Source organism: Idiotropiscis lumnitzeri, chromosome 10, assembly GCF_059441095.1.
Source record: "Idiotropiscis lumnitzeri isolate Australia: NSW breed Sydney's pygmy pipehorse chromosome 10, RoL_Ilum_1.0, whole genome shotgun sequence".
Taxonomy (NCBI): Eukaryota; Metazoa; Chordata; class Actinopteri; order Syngnathiformes; family Syngnathidae; genus Idiotropiscis; species Idiotropiscis lumnitzeri.
Window position 1 is genome coordinate 2239711 of NC_142400.1, and position 16032 is coordinate 2255742.

Sequence of the window (16032 nt, forward strand, 5' to 3'; positions counted from 1 at the left end):
AGACTTTCCTTCCTGGTGATGTCATCAAAAGAGCGACACCCCGCCCCCGCCCTCTTCCACCCGTCCACTTCCTGCTTCAACAGGAAGTGGACCGCTTCAGCCTTTGTGGCGCCGTTCTCGTGATGCTGTGGCCTTTCGCCAGTCGCACAAGTTTCTCTCTGGCTTGGTGGTGTGCATGTCGCTGGCCTCTCCGTGCATGTTCCGCGCTTCCCGATGTTTCCCGTCAGTGTCGGAGCCTCGGCGCTCCTGAAGAAGCCTTTGTGCTCCCAAAGGAGCCTTCCTTTTTTTTCTTTTTTTCTTTTTTTGGGGAATTAAAAGGTCAGATTGCTCAGCGTCCTTCGTTCTCTTGTTTTGTTTCACGCCGTTTGGCTGCCAAGGCGGTGGAGGCGTCACGTGTTTAGAGCCGAAATGAAAAATGGATTCCTCGGAGTCATCCGGCAGGTTCTGAGGAGGCGGCGGCGGCGGCGTTCTGGGCGCCCTGAAAACATTTCAATTTCACCTTATCAGCTGCCGCCAGTGCGCACCCGCTGGGGGCTCGATTGCTTCTCTTGTGAAGCCACCAGACTGGGTGAACACACACACACACACACACAAAAATAGAAACATATTCTCCGGAGGACATTCGCATGCATGAACACACATACATGCACACAGACATGCAAACATGTAATACACACTATATACATAATAATAATACACACACCCATACGCACACACACACAACAGCGTGGCCACAGGCTGTTCTTTGAGGTCCAGCAAAGCATCACACAGAATAACAACAACGCGTTGCAAACATTCGCCCATGCAGGGAAGACGCGTGTATGTGAGCGCGCGTGCAAGCGTGTGCACGCGCCACCGCAGGGAAGTCTGAAGCGGATCAGAATTTGAAACGAGCGTTCGTCTTCTTATGTAACGCACAAACTTTGGAAAAGAGAAAATAAGCAGCTTGATCAACCTGTCACGACCGCCATCGTCACGCCGACAGTCGGCACGGGCGCCGCTCTTTGATATGCTAATGAGTCCGGCGCTACCATCGGCTGACTCCGTTGAGTGCCGGTTAAAACGGAGATACGGGTTTCGCCGGTGTTACCTTGGCAACCACAGTGTGTCGGATGTGCGAACACTCCAGGGCATCGGGTGTATCGATAACGTCGATTGGGTATTTAATTGATCCGGATTGACAATGACGCCTCATGTTGAACAAAACTGTCAAGAAGCTGTCAATCAGGCCTGTTAATCAATCAGGAGCATCGATGAAGTGTCAATGAGGGCGTGTTAATTATTAATTAATTAATTATCGATTTTTGCTATTCGCTGTCAGGTTCTGTCCCCTGTGAATGACGGAGGTCTGTAGTTTTGTCTGCTCGTTTGCAACGTGAGAGGAATCGAAAAACGGAATCATGGAACCCAATGACAAAAATTACTTTTTTTTTATTCCCATGCCCTGATAAGATGACAATTAGGCCTATTAATCGATCAAGTGTGTCAATGATATGTTAACCAGGCCTGTTAATCGATAGTTTCGATCAGACCCGTTAATCGATAACAGCGTCGATGAAGTTCTGATCAGGCCTATTAATCGATTAAGGGCGTCGATGAGATTTCGATCAACTGTGTTCACCAATAAAAGTGCCAATAAGGTGTCGATCAGGCCTGTTAATCGATAAAAAATGTCAATGAGGTTTCGATGAACAGTGTTAATCGATACAAAGTGTCAGTAAGGATGAACGAAAATAAATGAAAATCTCGACGCAGCACAGTGATCGGGGACTGAGAATGAGCTAATGATTTCAGACAAAGCCAGTGAGACGATTCCACCCGGAAGCAGGAAGCATCACATGACCCGATCATTTTGATCCGATGTGCGATTACCAGGAAAGCGAAGCGAGCGTGGATGGCAACCGATCAGGGTTTCACATCTGCTGAAACAAGTCAACTTGGACCAGAGCCAAGCTGATGCTGAGATGTTCCTCCAATGCAAAAAAAAGCTGACAACACACACACGTGTGTTTATATAATAAGATGAATATGAAGATAGTTTACATCATGAGATGAAAGATGATGTAAGCTCAACCTCCCACAGAAGAGCAACCTGTTCCTCTGCAGTATCAGGTTGCGTATCCACGGCAACCAACCACACTCGCGCTGCCTTGCAACACTTACGCGACACGATCATATTTCTTATCATAAATCCCACACATGTGGAAGAGATAATGGATGGCTATAGTTTTAGAGATCTCATTTCAAAATGGAGTTCCAAATTGTCATCAATCAGACAGCACTCGTTTTTTTGTTCTTTTTTCAATTTTATTTTTTTAAAATCCAAAACGGCTTTGCACTGGTTTAGGGGTTCTTGACAGAAAAATATATCTCACTTGACAGTACATCTTTGAAAAAAGGTTGAGAACCAATGTCACTTTATATAGAGAACTTCTTGGTCAGGTGTTGGCTTATAAAATGATGACAATTTTGTAAAGAAAAAAAAAAAACTTACACGGCATCATATGCGAAAATGAATGAAACATGGCTGAATTTTGAATGAACTATAACTTAAATATTGGGATCTGAAAGTCATGTGACAAAGTTGCTGCTTGTCTGCTATTATACTGTGAGGTGAATGCGGAAACGTCAGCGTGACAGCGAGAAGATGAAGTAACCATGGCAACAGACCTCGGAAACATCCCTCCAATGGCTTCCTCGCCTCGCCTCTCCTCTTCATCATCTTCTGTCTGATGAACGGGCGGCTCATTATTAGAAATGCGTGTGTGTGCGTGCGTACGTGTGCGTGTGTGTGTGTGTGTGTCATTCTTTCTCTTTGCTTCATCTTGTTTTTGTGTCCCCCTCCATCTTGTTTGCTGTCATCCTCCTCAGCGGGCCTCCTTCTCCTTCCTCCTCCTCAGTCTGTCTCCTGTGTGTGCGCGTGTGCGTGTGCGTGCGTGAGCGCGCCCACCTGTGGCTGCATCAGCATCCTGAGCTGTGGTCGCCATAGTGATGTGTCTGGAGACGTCTGCCACTGAGTCGTCTTCGCGTGTGCACAAGCGCACAGCGCCCTCCACTGGCGAGAAAAAGAAGACAAGTCAAGTGGGGCTCGTCAAACTATTGAGCCCAAGTACGCAGAGTTAGTTTTTACAAAAAAAGAAAAAGAATATATATAGAGGGAAAAAACGTATCATGAAGGGGTCTCTGGGAAAGCCCCTTCCTTTATATTTCCGCGTTACATCGACATCATCATGCACGCCAGTGTATGCTCGACTTCAAGTGACACGGCGATGAAGAATCAATCAATATTTACAATGCATATTCAATTATGCATTAGCTTAGCGATGCATTACCGCAATAAATAATGACTTGACGATATAATGAGATTGACCCACTGTCGTGTTTTAAAAGACATTTATGGCCTCGTTGTGCAAGCCAATCGCGCGTCAGAATGAAGACAATGCGGTACACACGCACGCACAATCCCACGTGCACACGTATTAAGCAAACCTTACTTCATTTACAAAATGAACCGATTCGACGGGTTGCAGATGTAAAATAAAATACACATATGATTGCTTAAAGGAGGAGTCCCATTTCACTTGAAGGCCTCAGACAGGTTGCATTGCTATAGAAACATTGAGACTGAAAGCTGATTGGATAAAAAAATAATAAAAATAGCATCCACATAGATAAGGGAAACGGAAGGAAAATTAAGATAATTTGTCAGTGATTTTCATTGTTTTCACAACAGTTTTTTGTGATTGCTGTAGAAGCAGTTGAAAATATTTTCGCCATAAAATGTGAAGAAGCAAGATGGTTTAAATCTGATCTGGCCGGCCTGCACGGTGATCATGAAGTCAAAGTCAAACGTAAAATATATACACGTACACACACGTAACAATTTATTCAAACTAGACTATATACTAATCTATATGTGTTAAATATAATATAGACAAGGTTGAGATTAGGACGTTGGCTTGGCCCTCTGCAAGTGTTCCAATCTTTCCGCTTTGTTAAATGAATATCGTCGTCATAAGCCTTAAGACATAAGGTATCCCTTAGCCGCGGTCGCCAAATCGAGACTACATTTCCCACAATCCCAAGCGCGTGTTGCTCCTTGGCGTTCTCGGTGACGTAGACGCACATCCGGTTCAAGCGTGGACGGCCCCATGACACAGTTGTTTGGGGGAAAGAACCGAGTGCGTCTTCGAGAGCCGCCTGCCTCCGCCACCCCGAGCCGACCTCAAGCGACATCCTCGCGGGCTTCAGGGCACCGCCAGCCGCCGCCGCGATGGAGGCGGTCCCCCGCATGCCGATGATATGGCTCGACCTGAAGGAAGCGGGAGACTTCCAGTTCAACTCGGCCGTCAGGCAGGTGAGCTGGGCGGAGACGCGGAGCGAGCGAACGAGGGACGCGGGGGGGGCAACAATTAGCCCCAAAGTGGTCGTAAACAAAACGGCTTTGACCGGAACCGAGTCTGCCGGGCCAAACATTTGGGAGAAGTTACCAGAAGGCCGAAATACTCGGCTAGCATCCGCCTTTCTTTTCTTTGCTATGGCTAGCTTCGCATTAGCTAAGCGATTGACGGAGCCTTTGGTGTCATTTGTTGACAGCTAACGAAGAAGCTAGCAGGGCTAATAAAGCGAACACAAGTGGACCAGAACGGGCTGGTACGGCCCAGCTGGACCCACTCTGATCTAGCCGAGATAACGTCACTGTCACGTGACTCTAAGCCGCGACGCCATGACAACAGCTAGCAAGCAGCAACAAGTGGGCATCAAATGAAAACATTCCATGAATTGTGGTTGTTAGGCATTTTCATAAAGTCACTCACGTCAAATTGAAACAAAATCACTTTTGAGCATTCACTCAGCTTTTATCTTTTCTGTATCACTCATCTTGTCGATACCGGTCTTTACCTTTGATCGCTTCCTCGTTTTTCATAAACATTAAACACGTCATCATCACTCATTCCAAATTGAGAAGTCAAGATTTCCCAACCAGAGCTGATTAAGTACACAGCAAGAAATTGTCCAAATTCAGTTAATTGGTCCGATAAACGATTCATTTTATATTTTCTCATCAATCACTGCCAACAACGTTTTGTGAGAAAAGCGTTTCCACTGGATGCCAATTCATCCAAAACAAACTACTTCGAGCTGACCCATTCTGAGTTTTCATCATATAAAAATGTGACTCATGGTTGTGAAACATAATGGTATGTTGGCTCTGTTCTTCTCTGCCACTGCAAAAACATTTTTGGTTTTAACGGTACCATTTTCAAAACTTTGAAAAGGGACTCCCTCCTTCAGCCTTTTTTTGTGTCCTTGCGTTAAGAGTAATAGCTTTTAATGTTTTGATGATATGATGTCAAAACTCATGTACAATGAAGTGCTGGAGGGCTAAACTGAGCTAACAGCGGCCAATGAAACTCATTCGCAGACGCACGCGTCACTCACCAGGCCCGGCGTTGCCATTTAAAGTCTTTCACATTCAAAAAGAGGTAAAGATGGCGACGCAAAACCTGCACCTCTCGTGCTCATTTTGTACTGCGATTGTTTAATGACGCAAAGTCTATTTTTATTTGATTCGTCAGTATTCAACGACGCAATCCTACAAATGTTTTTTGTCATATTGGTGTGTCTGGGCTGTGATGTCTGCGCATTGTTCTCCAATGGGTCGGACATGTTCTTGAACGTTCTGTGATGTGTTTGTGTCGTTTGAGAGTATTCTCTGTCATCGACATGACGAGAATGTTCTGTGAAACGTTGGAATGAATGCTGTTTTTAGAATGTTGCCGCGTTCTTGACTGCTTTTTGACTTGTTCAAAAAAGTTCTGTTATGTGTGTTTGAGGGTGTGTCGGGGTGTTCTCCAATGTGCAGTTTTCTAGAATGTTATGAAATCGGGGTTATAATAGTTGAGTGTGTTTCATTATTGTTTTAGTCTTGATTTTTTTCCCCCAAAATGCATAATTTTAGTTGATTAGTTATAGTATTAGTTTTAATGTTTTTTTTATATGGAGTATTTGTCCAGTGCAAGATAAAAAAAAATATCTGGTTATCGTATTTTCATTTTGGTCTAATTTTTTTTCTTTCAATTTTGAGTAATTTCCTTGGTTTCCGTCAACTATAACAACCTCGTCCATAACGTTTACGAAGAGCTGACATTTATCTCCTGTCTTGTAGTACATCTTGAAGAACTACAACGAGAATCCCGACGACTACAACGAGCAGCTGAAGAAACTGGAGACGCTGCGGCAGGTCGGTTGAAGTTGCGCGACGCGGTCACGTGACCACGGCAGGAAGGACCGCCCCCCTGAAACGTGTTTGTGTGTTGGTCAGAGCGCCGTCAACGTGACCCGAGACTTCGAGGGATGCAGCACGTTGAGGAAATACTTTGGTCAGCTTCATTACCTTCAGAGTCGCGTTCCCATGACGACGGGACAGGAGGCAGCTGTGTCCATCTCATGGTACACACACACACACACAGCAACAGTCTTGTTCAACTAACGAAGGCAACAACAGCTGAGTCGGTGTTGAAACTAATGCGTGTGTGCTTGCAGGACTGAGATCTTCTCCGGTAAAACGGTGTCCCATGATGACATCTGCTACGAGCAGGCGTGTATTCTCTACAATCTTGGTGAGTTGAGCAAGTTTGCTTGTTTGTCGGCACAGAGAAAAATAAAAAGTCTGCTGCAATCAAGAAAGACTCGTTTTGAACAAAAGGCACGGCGAAGGCGCTCTTATTTTATTACGTTTATTGTTCTGAAGAATGTTTTCCCCCGGAAGTTCACCAATCGTTTTTATTGTATCTTGGTGAAAAAAAGCATTTTCGGTTTCTCCCAAAATTAGCCTTTGATACCAGTTTGACCGATGAGCACAAAATTGGTTGGATGTTTACCAGAAAAGGATGAACCAAAAAGTCTCGCGTACCGATGCCCGAATTTCAACGACAATTTGGCAATTTTGAATCGAAGCAGCCATTTTGGTCGAAATCGCTTGGAATCCATCCAAATACGCCCAAATTTTTAATTTGCCAAGCTATTTTTTTCTTTTTACCAACATCATTTGGGCAACCCTTTGTCAGTGATTGATGATCATTTTGAACCAGAATTAAAAAAAAAAATGTCTCACTTGTGTTGACTTGTAGGCGCTCTGCATTCCATGTTGGGAGCGATGGACAACCGCGTGTCTGAGGAGGTAGGATCCATCTAAACAAGCCGACACACACACACACCCTCACACTGCTTGTTGTGGTTTCAGGGCATGAAGGTGTCGTGCACACACTTCCAGTGCTCAGCAGGAGCTTTCGCCTACCTGAGTGACCATTTCAGTCACAACTTTAGCGTAGACATGAGTCACCAGATCCTCAACCTCAACATCAACCTCATGCTGGTAGGACGCGCGCACACACACACACGCACACACGCTCGCTTATTCAATCTATATACATGTGTTTGTGTCTCAGGGTCAGGCTCAGGAGTGTCTTCTGGAGAAATCCATGCTGGACAACAGGAAGAGCTTCCTGGTGGCTCGCATCAGCGCTCAGGTGGGCGTGTCCCCCCCCCCCCCTTCAATCATTCCAATCTTATGACATCACGGCGCACGTGAAAGCCTGCTAAGCGCGTACGCTGCGGCGCCCCCAGGTGGTGGACTACTACAAGGAGGCCTGCAGGGCCCTGGAGAACTCTGAGACGGCCTCCATGCTGGGAAAGCTCCAGAAGGACTGGAAGAAACTGGTCCAGATGAAGATCTACTATTTTGCCGCCATCGCGCACGTGAGTGTGAAAGTGCACAGTGTGTGCACGTGAGACACCCCGATGTAAACACACCTCACTGTTATTCCTCAACAGTTTCACATGTGCAAACAATCGGAGGAGCAGCATAAGTACGGCGAGCAGGTACGCCCACACCGACGCCACAAACGGTTGCAAGCCCATCCCTCCATACTCTGTTGTGTTTGTGTTTGTGTGCAGCTGGCGTACCTTCAAAGCGCTTTGGACAAACTGGCTGAGGCCATCAAGCTGGCCAAGGTACGTCATTTCTCAGCCCAGAGGTGATCTCAGTGCTCTTACAAAGCATGTTTGTATACTCAGGGTCAGCCTGACAGCGTGCAGGAGGCCCTTCATTTCACCATGGATGTCGTTGGTGGCAAGTAAGAAAGACGCAAAAATTGTTCAGTCCTTTTTTTTTAGTTCTCCCAGTTTACTTGAACTGACTGCCCCTACTCGTAGATACAATTCTGCCAAAAAGGACAATGACTTCATCTATCATGAGTCCATTCCTTCTCTGGAATCCTTGGCGTCTGTTAAAGGTAATCAGGAAGCCTTCGATGTGTGCCGTAGCAAGTTTGTACAGTGCGCTAATAGGGCTGCGTGATCATTTAATTTTATTTTCTTTCTCCAGTACGGGGCACAATTATTCAAATCCATAATCATATTTTTTTCTGAAAACAAATGTGGAGATTTGAGTTTAAGAAAATATTGTCTAGCCCTGTGTTGTAATGACAAGGTTCCAAATGTTCAGGCGCCCCCCTGGTCAAAGCCTTGCCTGTCAACCCCACGGACCCTAGTGTGACCGGACCGGACCTCTTTGCCAAGCTGGTACCGATGGCGGCGCATGAATCCGCCTCCCTCTACAGGTACACACCAACGCTAGCACATTTAGCACATTAGCACGCTAGCTGCCACATAATTTTTGTGTTTACAGCGAGGAGAAAGCGAAGCTGCTGAGAGACGTCCTGACCAAGATGGAAAGCAAAAACGACATTCTGGAGTGAGCAGCGTGCATATGAAAAGCTGGAGTGTTGCTAATTGCTAAGCTAACACATTCTTTCCCCTCCCTGCAGTCAGTTTATGGACTCTCTGAACATGGAGGCCGAGTCCGTAGACAACCTCGACATGTACAATCACATCCCGCACGTCCTGATGGCAAAGTGCGCTGCGCTTAGCGTGCGACCTGACACCGTCAAAAGTCTTATCCAGTCCATGCAAGGTGCATAGAGTGCCGCTAGACGAGTGGAGTACTGGTCAAAAGTGGTTCTCAAACCTGGTCCAGGGGTCTGCAAACAGACCTACATGTGGGGACCGGCATTTCAATAACACAAACACATTGGCTCAATTAAAAGCTTAGATACGATTGTGACGTATCGTAATCGAAGTATGACCCTGCATGAATGACATCTTGTATTCTATGCCTCAGTCCTCTCGGGCATCTTCACCGAAGTGGAGTCATCCCTGCGTGAGATCCGAGAGGTTCTGGATTCCGACGAGGTGGCCGAAAGGACCCTTCCGGAATCCGGCGCCCCAGCCGGGACCCACCCGGCGGCGCATGCTCAGCTTCTAGCCGAGTTCCGCCGGGATCTGGAGAAATACATGGAGGCCCATGAGAAGGCCAGCTTCACCAACACGGAGCTCCACCGGGCCATGAACCTGCATATCAGCAACCTGCGTCTGCTGGGCGGACCGCTGGAGAACCTGAAAGACGCCCTGCCCCGCCCGCAACTTAGCGAAGGTAATAATGAGCATGTGGGACTGTTAACATTTCTCCCTGAGCGAAAGAAGCGACTGCATTGTCTGTGTTGAGCAGAGGACATGGCGGGGCTGCAGTGCATGAAGCGCATCTTGGGGAAGGTTCAGGAAATGAAGGAGCAGAGAGGCACTTTGGAGAAACAACTGCGGGACCTCATCGAGCAGGATGACATCACTTCTACTCTCGTCACCACAGAGAAAACCGACATAAGGGTATGTGCTTCATGGCAAAATGTTCCGGACATCACAGTGAGGCACCAATAACATAACCGAAGCCAGTAATGAAGTAACAGACCTCACAGAAACTCCTAACTACACTTTGTACTTCCAGGAAGTGTTTGAGGAGCAGCTGAAGAAGTACGAGCCAGTGAAGGTCTACATTGAGCAGAATCTGTCAGCCCAAGAGAACATCCTGAAGGCTCTGACCGAGACATATGTTCAATACGCATCAGTCCGCAAGAGCCTGGGCGAGACGGAGCAGCAGTGGACCACCATGGTCGAGGGCCTGGTAGGCTCCTACGAGGCGTACGAGGACCTGATGAAGAAGTCGCAGGAGGGAAAGGAGTTCTATGATGACTTGGAGGCCAAAGCGTCGCGTCTGTTGGAAAAGGTTAGGACTTTGTGTAAGAGTCGGATGGAAGAGAGGAAGGACTTCATTGAAAGGTAGGTTTTCTGCTTCTCTGGTTCCAGTGCAATTATGAAAACTATCATATTCTTACCTCTTAGCTCTTACCTCTCCCCATAGAGAGAGCCACAAGAAGCCTCCAGCAAGACCCACAGCAGCAAAGCCTTCTTTGAAGCCTAAATCGCAGGATGAAGACTCCAGTCTGGAGGATCCGGAGTTAGCCCAAATTAATGCAGCCATCTTCGCCTTATCAGAAGACAAGCCAGCAGAGCTTCGCAGCCTCCCACCGGACATTCCTTCTCTTCCTACCTCTGCGGCTCAACGCGTTCCAGAAGCATTCCATCCCCAGGGTGCCAACCCGGGCAGCAGCAGCTCGTTGCCTTGGCCTGGCCCCTCAGCTGCCGGTCTTCCTCGTTTCCCGGCCAATCTCCCGCCACCAGAGCTTCTGGCTCGGATCGCTAATTTTCCAACATCTGGCACTCTACCCGTACCAGGACCTTTGGCATGCAGACCTATTCCCCACATTGCACCCCAGATGCCCCCACAACAGGCGGGTTACAGGCCTCAAGTCCCTCAAGCGGGACCAGTTTGTCCTGCCCCAGTACGGCCTTCAACCACCACCGTGGACACCATTCAAGCACCTATACCTAGCTACACTCCGACACCTCACTACCCTGTCCCACCCTCAGTTTCTACTGCCTATACCAGACCGCCACAGATGGGTGCCACTCACTACCCTCAGTTTGTACCTCAAATGACACAACAGAAGCAGTTGGAGCACCAGTACCCACACCCCATGGCGCAACCCCTGTCCTCGGGCTACCAAGCTGGACAGAGAGGACTTCCCACCCCTCACCTTCCGATGCAGGCCTACCCACATGGATACATGCCTCCACAGCCTGGTCCTCCTCCGCAGCATGGCGTCCCTCCACAGCTTGGCCCCCCTCCACAGCTTGGTGCCCCTCCAAGGCCTGCCACCCCTCCACAGTACCCACAAGTGTTCCCAGGTCATCGGCAACCACATCAAAATGGCTTCACAGCTCCGCCACAGATACCCCAGGGCTACCAGGCCCCTCAGAACTACACTCCCCAGCAACATCCTCAAGTGATCCCAGGCCCCATGCCAAGTCCACAAAATCCTCCTCTCCATCTCCCACCTACATCTCAGACCATACCACCTGTTTCTCAACCTTACCTCCCTCACCAACACCTCCCAATGACCCCCAGTGCCCAGCAACTGGGACCCCATCCTCAAATACCAAGTGGCCCCAGGGGACCGATGCCTCCTACCAGCCAGACAATCCATCCACCACATCACCCCCAAATGCCTCCTGCTTCGCAACCTCATCTGCTTCCTGGTCCTCAGGGCCATCTTCCGAGGGCTCCCATAGGCCACATTCCGTCGACCGGCCTTACCCCGCAGCACCACCCTCAACCTGGACATCCTCCCATTCCAAACATGCCTCAGCCGCCCATGTCCATGGCCACTCACAGCCATGTGCAAGCCCAACACACGGCGGGTGGTTGCTACCCCGGAGGGCCACCCATGATGCCTCAGCAGCCCCTGGCACCGCAGTCCGTCGCCCACCAACAGCCTCAACCATCTCATAGCATCGCCCACTCGCAGCCTTCTATGTACCCGTTAGCTCCAGGCGCTAATGTGCCCACTAGTGCCCCACTACAAACACCTAACCTTGGCCCACATGGTCTACATCCTCACATGCCTTCTCAGCACATGCTCCAACCCTGTCCTGGAGGTCCTCCAGTTGGCCCACCAGGACAGCCAAACCATCCTCCATCACCGTCGCCTGCACAGTCTACATCCCCCACACCTGGACCATCTCCTCTGGCTCTGACACCTCAGCAGAGACCCACAGTTTCCCCCAACATGGGTGGCACACTTGCGCCAACACTTCAGTCTCCCTCGGCTGTCTGTCTTCCCTCCACTTCTCTATTCCAGCTTCAGAGCTCCAGCAACCATGACCTTCTATCCTCCAGTCCAGAAAGCCAACCGGGAGGCACGAAGTCCCCCACCAATGTCCTCCAGCCCACTAAAGCAGACCCCCAGGAAGGGGAACGTCGCAAGAAGGACTCCCAAGGCATTCTCCTGATCAAAGGCGATCCTTACGAATCTCCGGAGCTCGTAGGCCGCCTCCATACTGAGTTGGAAGATTTCAGAGCACAGGCCGAGTCCCTGGAGGAGCCTTCGGACGGTGAGAAGGGGACTTCCGTGCTGGACTTATACTGGAAAGATCTCCAGGAGCAGCAGGAGAGAGATGCCCGGCAGCTTTCAATCGCCATCGCCCGCTGTTACACCATGAAGAACCGACACCAGGATGTTATGCCCTACGATCTCAACCGTGTGCTTCTGCAGTCGGGCAAAGATGACTACATCAACGCCAGCTACATCAAAGACTTGTCACCGTTTTGCCCGCAAATCATTGCCACACAGGCGCCACTCACCGGCACCGCCGCCGACTTCTGGTTAATGGTCTATGAGCAGAAGGTCTCCTTGGTGGTCATGCTGGTGTCTGAGCAAGAAGTGGAGAAGGTAAAAACCCCCCATGACTATTTCTCCGTTGCGATCCTTTATCCAATCCTTGATTTATTTAATTACTGCAGATTGTGCCATCTCCTGTCATCTTGGGGCCAAGGAACTATGTTAAAGTGAGAGGAGGAGTTTGAATAAGTCTTAATATAAAAGTATTGCAATGGCGTCATCTTGTGAATTTGTAAACAAGCTCCTCTTCTGTTAGTGTCAGCAGTGCATTTTCTCATGCGTCAATTTGTTTAGTAAAGCCGTTGCTTCTTCCCTGGCAGGGTAAAGTGGTGCGCTACTTTCCGACGGAGCGCGGCCAACAGCTGTCTCAGGGTCCCATCAAGCTCAGCCTGACCACAGTTAAGACCACGGCGACCCACGTGGAGCGCATGATCTCCCTACAGTACCATGAGCAAAGCCTGAAGCGCACCGTGGTTCACCTGCAGTTTACTTCCTGGCCAGAACTGTACGAGCACTCACTTCCATTCCTGCCTTGTCTGCAGTTTGTTGTTTTGATGCATGTGTCACTTGTGTCAATCAGAGGGCTCCCTGAAAGCAAGAGCAACCTGCTGCACTTCATCCAGGAAGTTCACGGACACTACCTGCACCAGAGACCCATGCACATGCCCGTGGTGGTCCACTGCAGGTCAGACTCCGAATCCAGTAGACGATACCTTATACGGTGATGTTCTAGGTTTTAGTCCCTAGATGGAAGTTACGAGTGCTTAGGTCGGCCAGTGTTTGTACTCCAACACTCCTTAGCGGAAGCCTTAACATGCTCTCTTGTCTCTGGCTGTGTCGTAGTTCTGGCGTGGGTCGCACCGGGGCCTTCTGTCTGCTGTATGCTGCGGTGCAGCAGCTGGAGGGGGGAAGCGGTATTGCGGACCTGAGATCCCTGGTCAAGAAGATGCGGCAGCAGAGAAAGAACATGCTACAGGAGAAGGTAGAAGGCCGCCCCGAAAATTGCCACGGCCGCCGCCCACTGCGTGTACGCGTGCGTAACCGAGCGCTACGCTTTCTTGTCCCATGCAGCTGCACCTCAAGTTCTGCTATGAGGCTGTGTCGAAACACGCCGAGCAGATCTTGCTCCTACACGGTGTCTCCATGGTGACGTACGGCGGGAACGCCGCTTCTACCACCGCCAAGGTGACAACGATTCCACATTTAAACAAGCAAATGCATGCAGTTTACACAGAGATGTTTGTTTGGATCTATTCCACAGAGAAGTTTCTAGTCCGAAGAGAAGGTACTTGTCCCGAGTGAAGGTTCTAGTCATAAGAGAATAGTCTTGTCCCAAATGAAGATTCAAGTGCTGAGATAAGATTCTTGACCAGAGAGAAGATTCTTCACCTGAGAGAAAGTACTTGTGTCAACAGAATGGTCTCTAGTCCCAAGTGAAGGCTCTAGTCCAGAAAGAAGCTACTAGTCTTGTGAGAAGGTTCTAGTTAAGAGAGAATGTTCTCATCTCAAGAGAGAGTTGTAATCCAGGGAAGGTTGTTCAGTAAGTACCGAAAAATGGTCTAGTCCTGAGGGGAAGTTTCTACTCCTGAGAAAGAGAGAAATTTGAGTGCCAGTTTAATGGTCGAGTCCAGGGGTCTTCAATCCTGTTCCCCGAGGGCTGGTGCCCATCTTCCTTCTCTCCCTGCTGCAACACAACTGATTCAAATGATCAGAGTATCAGCGACGACCTAGATAACGATCCTGATCATTTGAATCAGATGTGTTACAGACGGACAGATGGAAAACAGGACAACGCCCTTTGCACAAGATTAAAGACCCCTGGTCTAGTCTCAATGGAAGGTTCTATTCTGAAAAATGTTCTAAGGGAGAAGATACTAGTCCCAAGGTAATGTTCTCGTCCTTAGATAAGGTTCTAGTCCAGGCAGATGGAAATATTGAACGAGGGAAAGTACTGTTCCCAAGAGAAGGTACGTTTGTGCTCAAAAGTTTGCGTTCTGAGAAACGATACTAAGTCGCTAGAGAATGGTCAAAAGTCCAAGTGCAGGCTGTGATACTGAGGTAAGGTTCTCAACGCTCAAGGAGGTAGTCCTCCGTAAAGGTCGAGGGAGAAGATTCTAGTCCAAAGTGAAGACTGATGTTCCTAGAGAATGGTGTGGTCCCGCAATGGTTTACAGCAAAAGTTGCGACGGTGACTTCCTGGTCTTGTTTGCAGTCGTACTCCCGCCAGGGGTCCCAGCAGGACCTTGTTCTCGGTGGTGACATGCCCATCAGTTCCATCCAGGCCACCATCGCCAAGCTCAGTGTACCACCCCCCGGCGACCTGGACATTGCTGGAGATGGTGATGCCCCCCTCTCCTTTTCACTGGCCATCCACTCGCCAAGTGACTCCGGCCTCCCTCTGGAGCCTGTCGCTTTCCCAGGCTCACCCTTGTCTCCCCTGTCACCTCCCGATTGCTCCGGATCGCCTCCTGCCATTATGTCCCCTCCACCACCGAATGGCCTGGATGTGGTATCACCGCCACCGGAGACGGCAACCCCACCACCGATCTCGTCTTTGGAGCTGCTGGCTTCGCTGGCCCCCGAGGCTTTCTCCATGGAGGGCGGCGGCGGCGGGACGGCCAAACAACGGGTGACCAAGCAGAGTTTCCTGCAGCCCGTGGAGGGCCAGGGTCTCCATGGGACCCGGGGGGCTGAGAGCACGGACCCCCTCAGTGGTCTGGACCCCCTGTGGAGCCTCAACAAACCCTAAAACAAGTCACAAAAAAATTAAAAAAAAATCTCAGCATGCACCGCCATCATTATCCATTTGGTGGCGCTTTAATGTGACCAATCAAGCGACTGTTTGTAAATATTTAAAAGTTTCACTAATAATTAAAATAAAATGAGTTAGACGTCACGTCTTATCAAAGCGACTTAAAAAAGTTTTTTGTGATGAATCAAGAAATGATGTCACTTTTGCAGCCAGTCGGTGAGGGAGGGAGACTGGGCTTGATTCATTCAAGCCGTTTTTGTCTGATTGCGGATCCCGGGTGCCTGCAACTTAGTAAATCGTATCTGCGCCTTTCCTATCTTGTGAGCGCAAGTTCGCACGTGCAGCTTTCATGTATCGCAAGTTGTGTTTCGCCAGCACAACGCAGTAAGTTGCACCTGTGCTTTTTCACTTACAGGTGTAATTTAGCCACACCCACAACTCAGCAAGTTGCACATGGGAAAGTAAATAAAATGAGAGATCACATTGTCATATCAAAGTGTCTTTATTGGAAAATTAGTAAAAAGTTGTTTTTTTTTTTTGTTGTTTTTTTTACAAAACAAGTCAATAAATTATGTCACTACGTTAGCCCACACTGCCAGCCAATGTGGGACAGGGGGCGTGGTTTCCTGCCTCTTCGCAATA

The 16032-nt window shown here is 48.9% G+C and overlaps 1 protein-coding gene across 3 annotated transcripts; it reads left to right on the forward strand.

The window, feature by feature from the left end:
- The first annotated feature begins 4069 nt into the window (after positions 1–4069).
- Positions 4070–15678, forward strand: ptpn23a (protein tyrosine phosphatase, non-receptor type 23, a). Of its 3 annotated transcripts, XM_088306966.1 has the most exons (25): positions 4070–4357; positions 6170–6244; positions 6326–6453; positions 6547–6623; positions 7134–7183; positions 7247–7378; positions 7452–7532; positions 7630–7761; positions 7837–7884; positions 7960–8016; positions 8080–8138; positions 8218–8297; positions 8510–8624; positions 8693–8758; positions 8832–8977; positions 9185–9496; positions 9572–9726; positions 9845–10176; positions 10259–12689; positions 12959–13143; positions 13219–13323; positions 13482–13620; positions 13710–13823; positions 13900–13923; positions 14851–14996. In XM_088306966.1, exons 1-24 carry the CDS (start codon positions 4274–4276, stop codon positions 13909–13911), a joined length of 5115 nt encoding a protein of 1704 aa, XP_088163092.1. In that variant the 5' UTR covers positions 4070–4273; the 3' UTR covers positions 13912–13923; positions 14851–14996. The 3 variants fall into 3 exon arrangements, with proteins under 3 accessions (XP_088163092.1, XP_088163091.1, XP_088163090.1); XM_088306965.1 differs by having other exon boundaries at positions 13900–15002; XM_088306964.1 differs by lacking the exon at positions 13900–13923 and having other exon boundaries at positions 4072–4357; positions 14851–15678.
- The last annotated feature ends 354 nt before the right edge of the window (positions 15679–16032 follow it).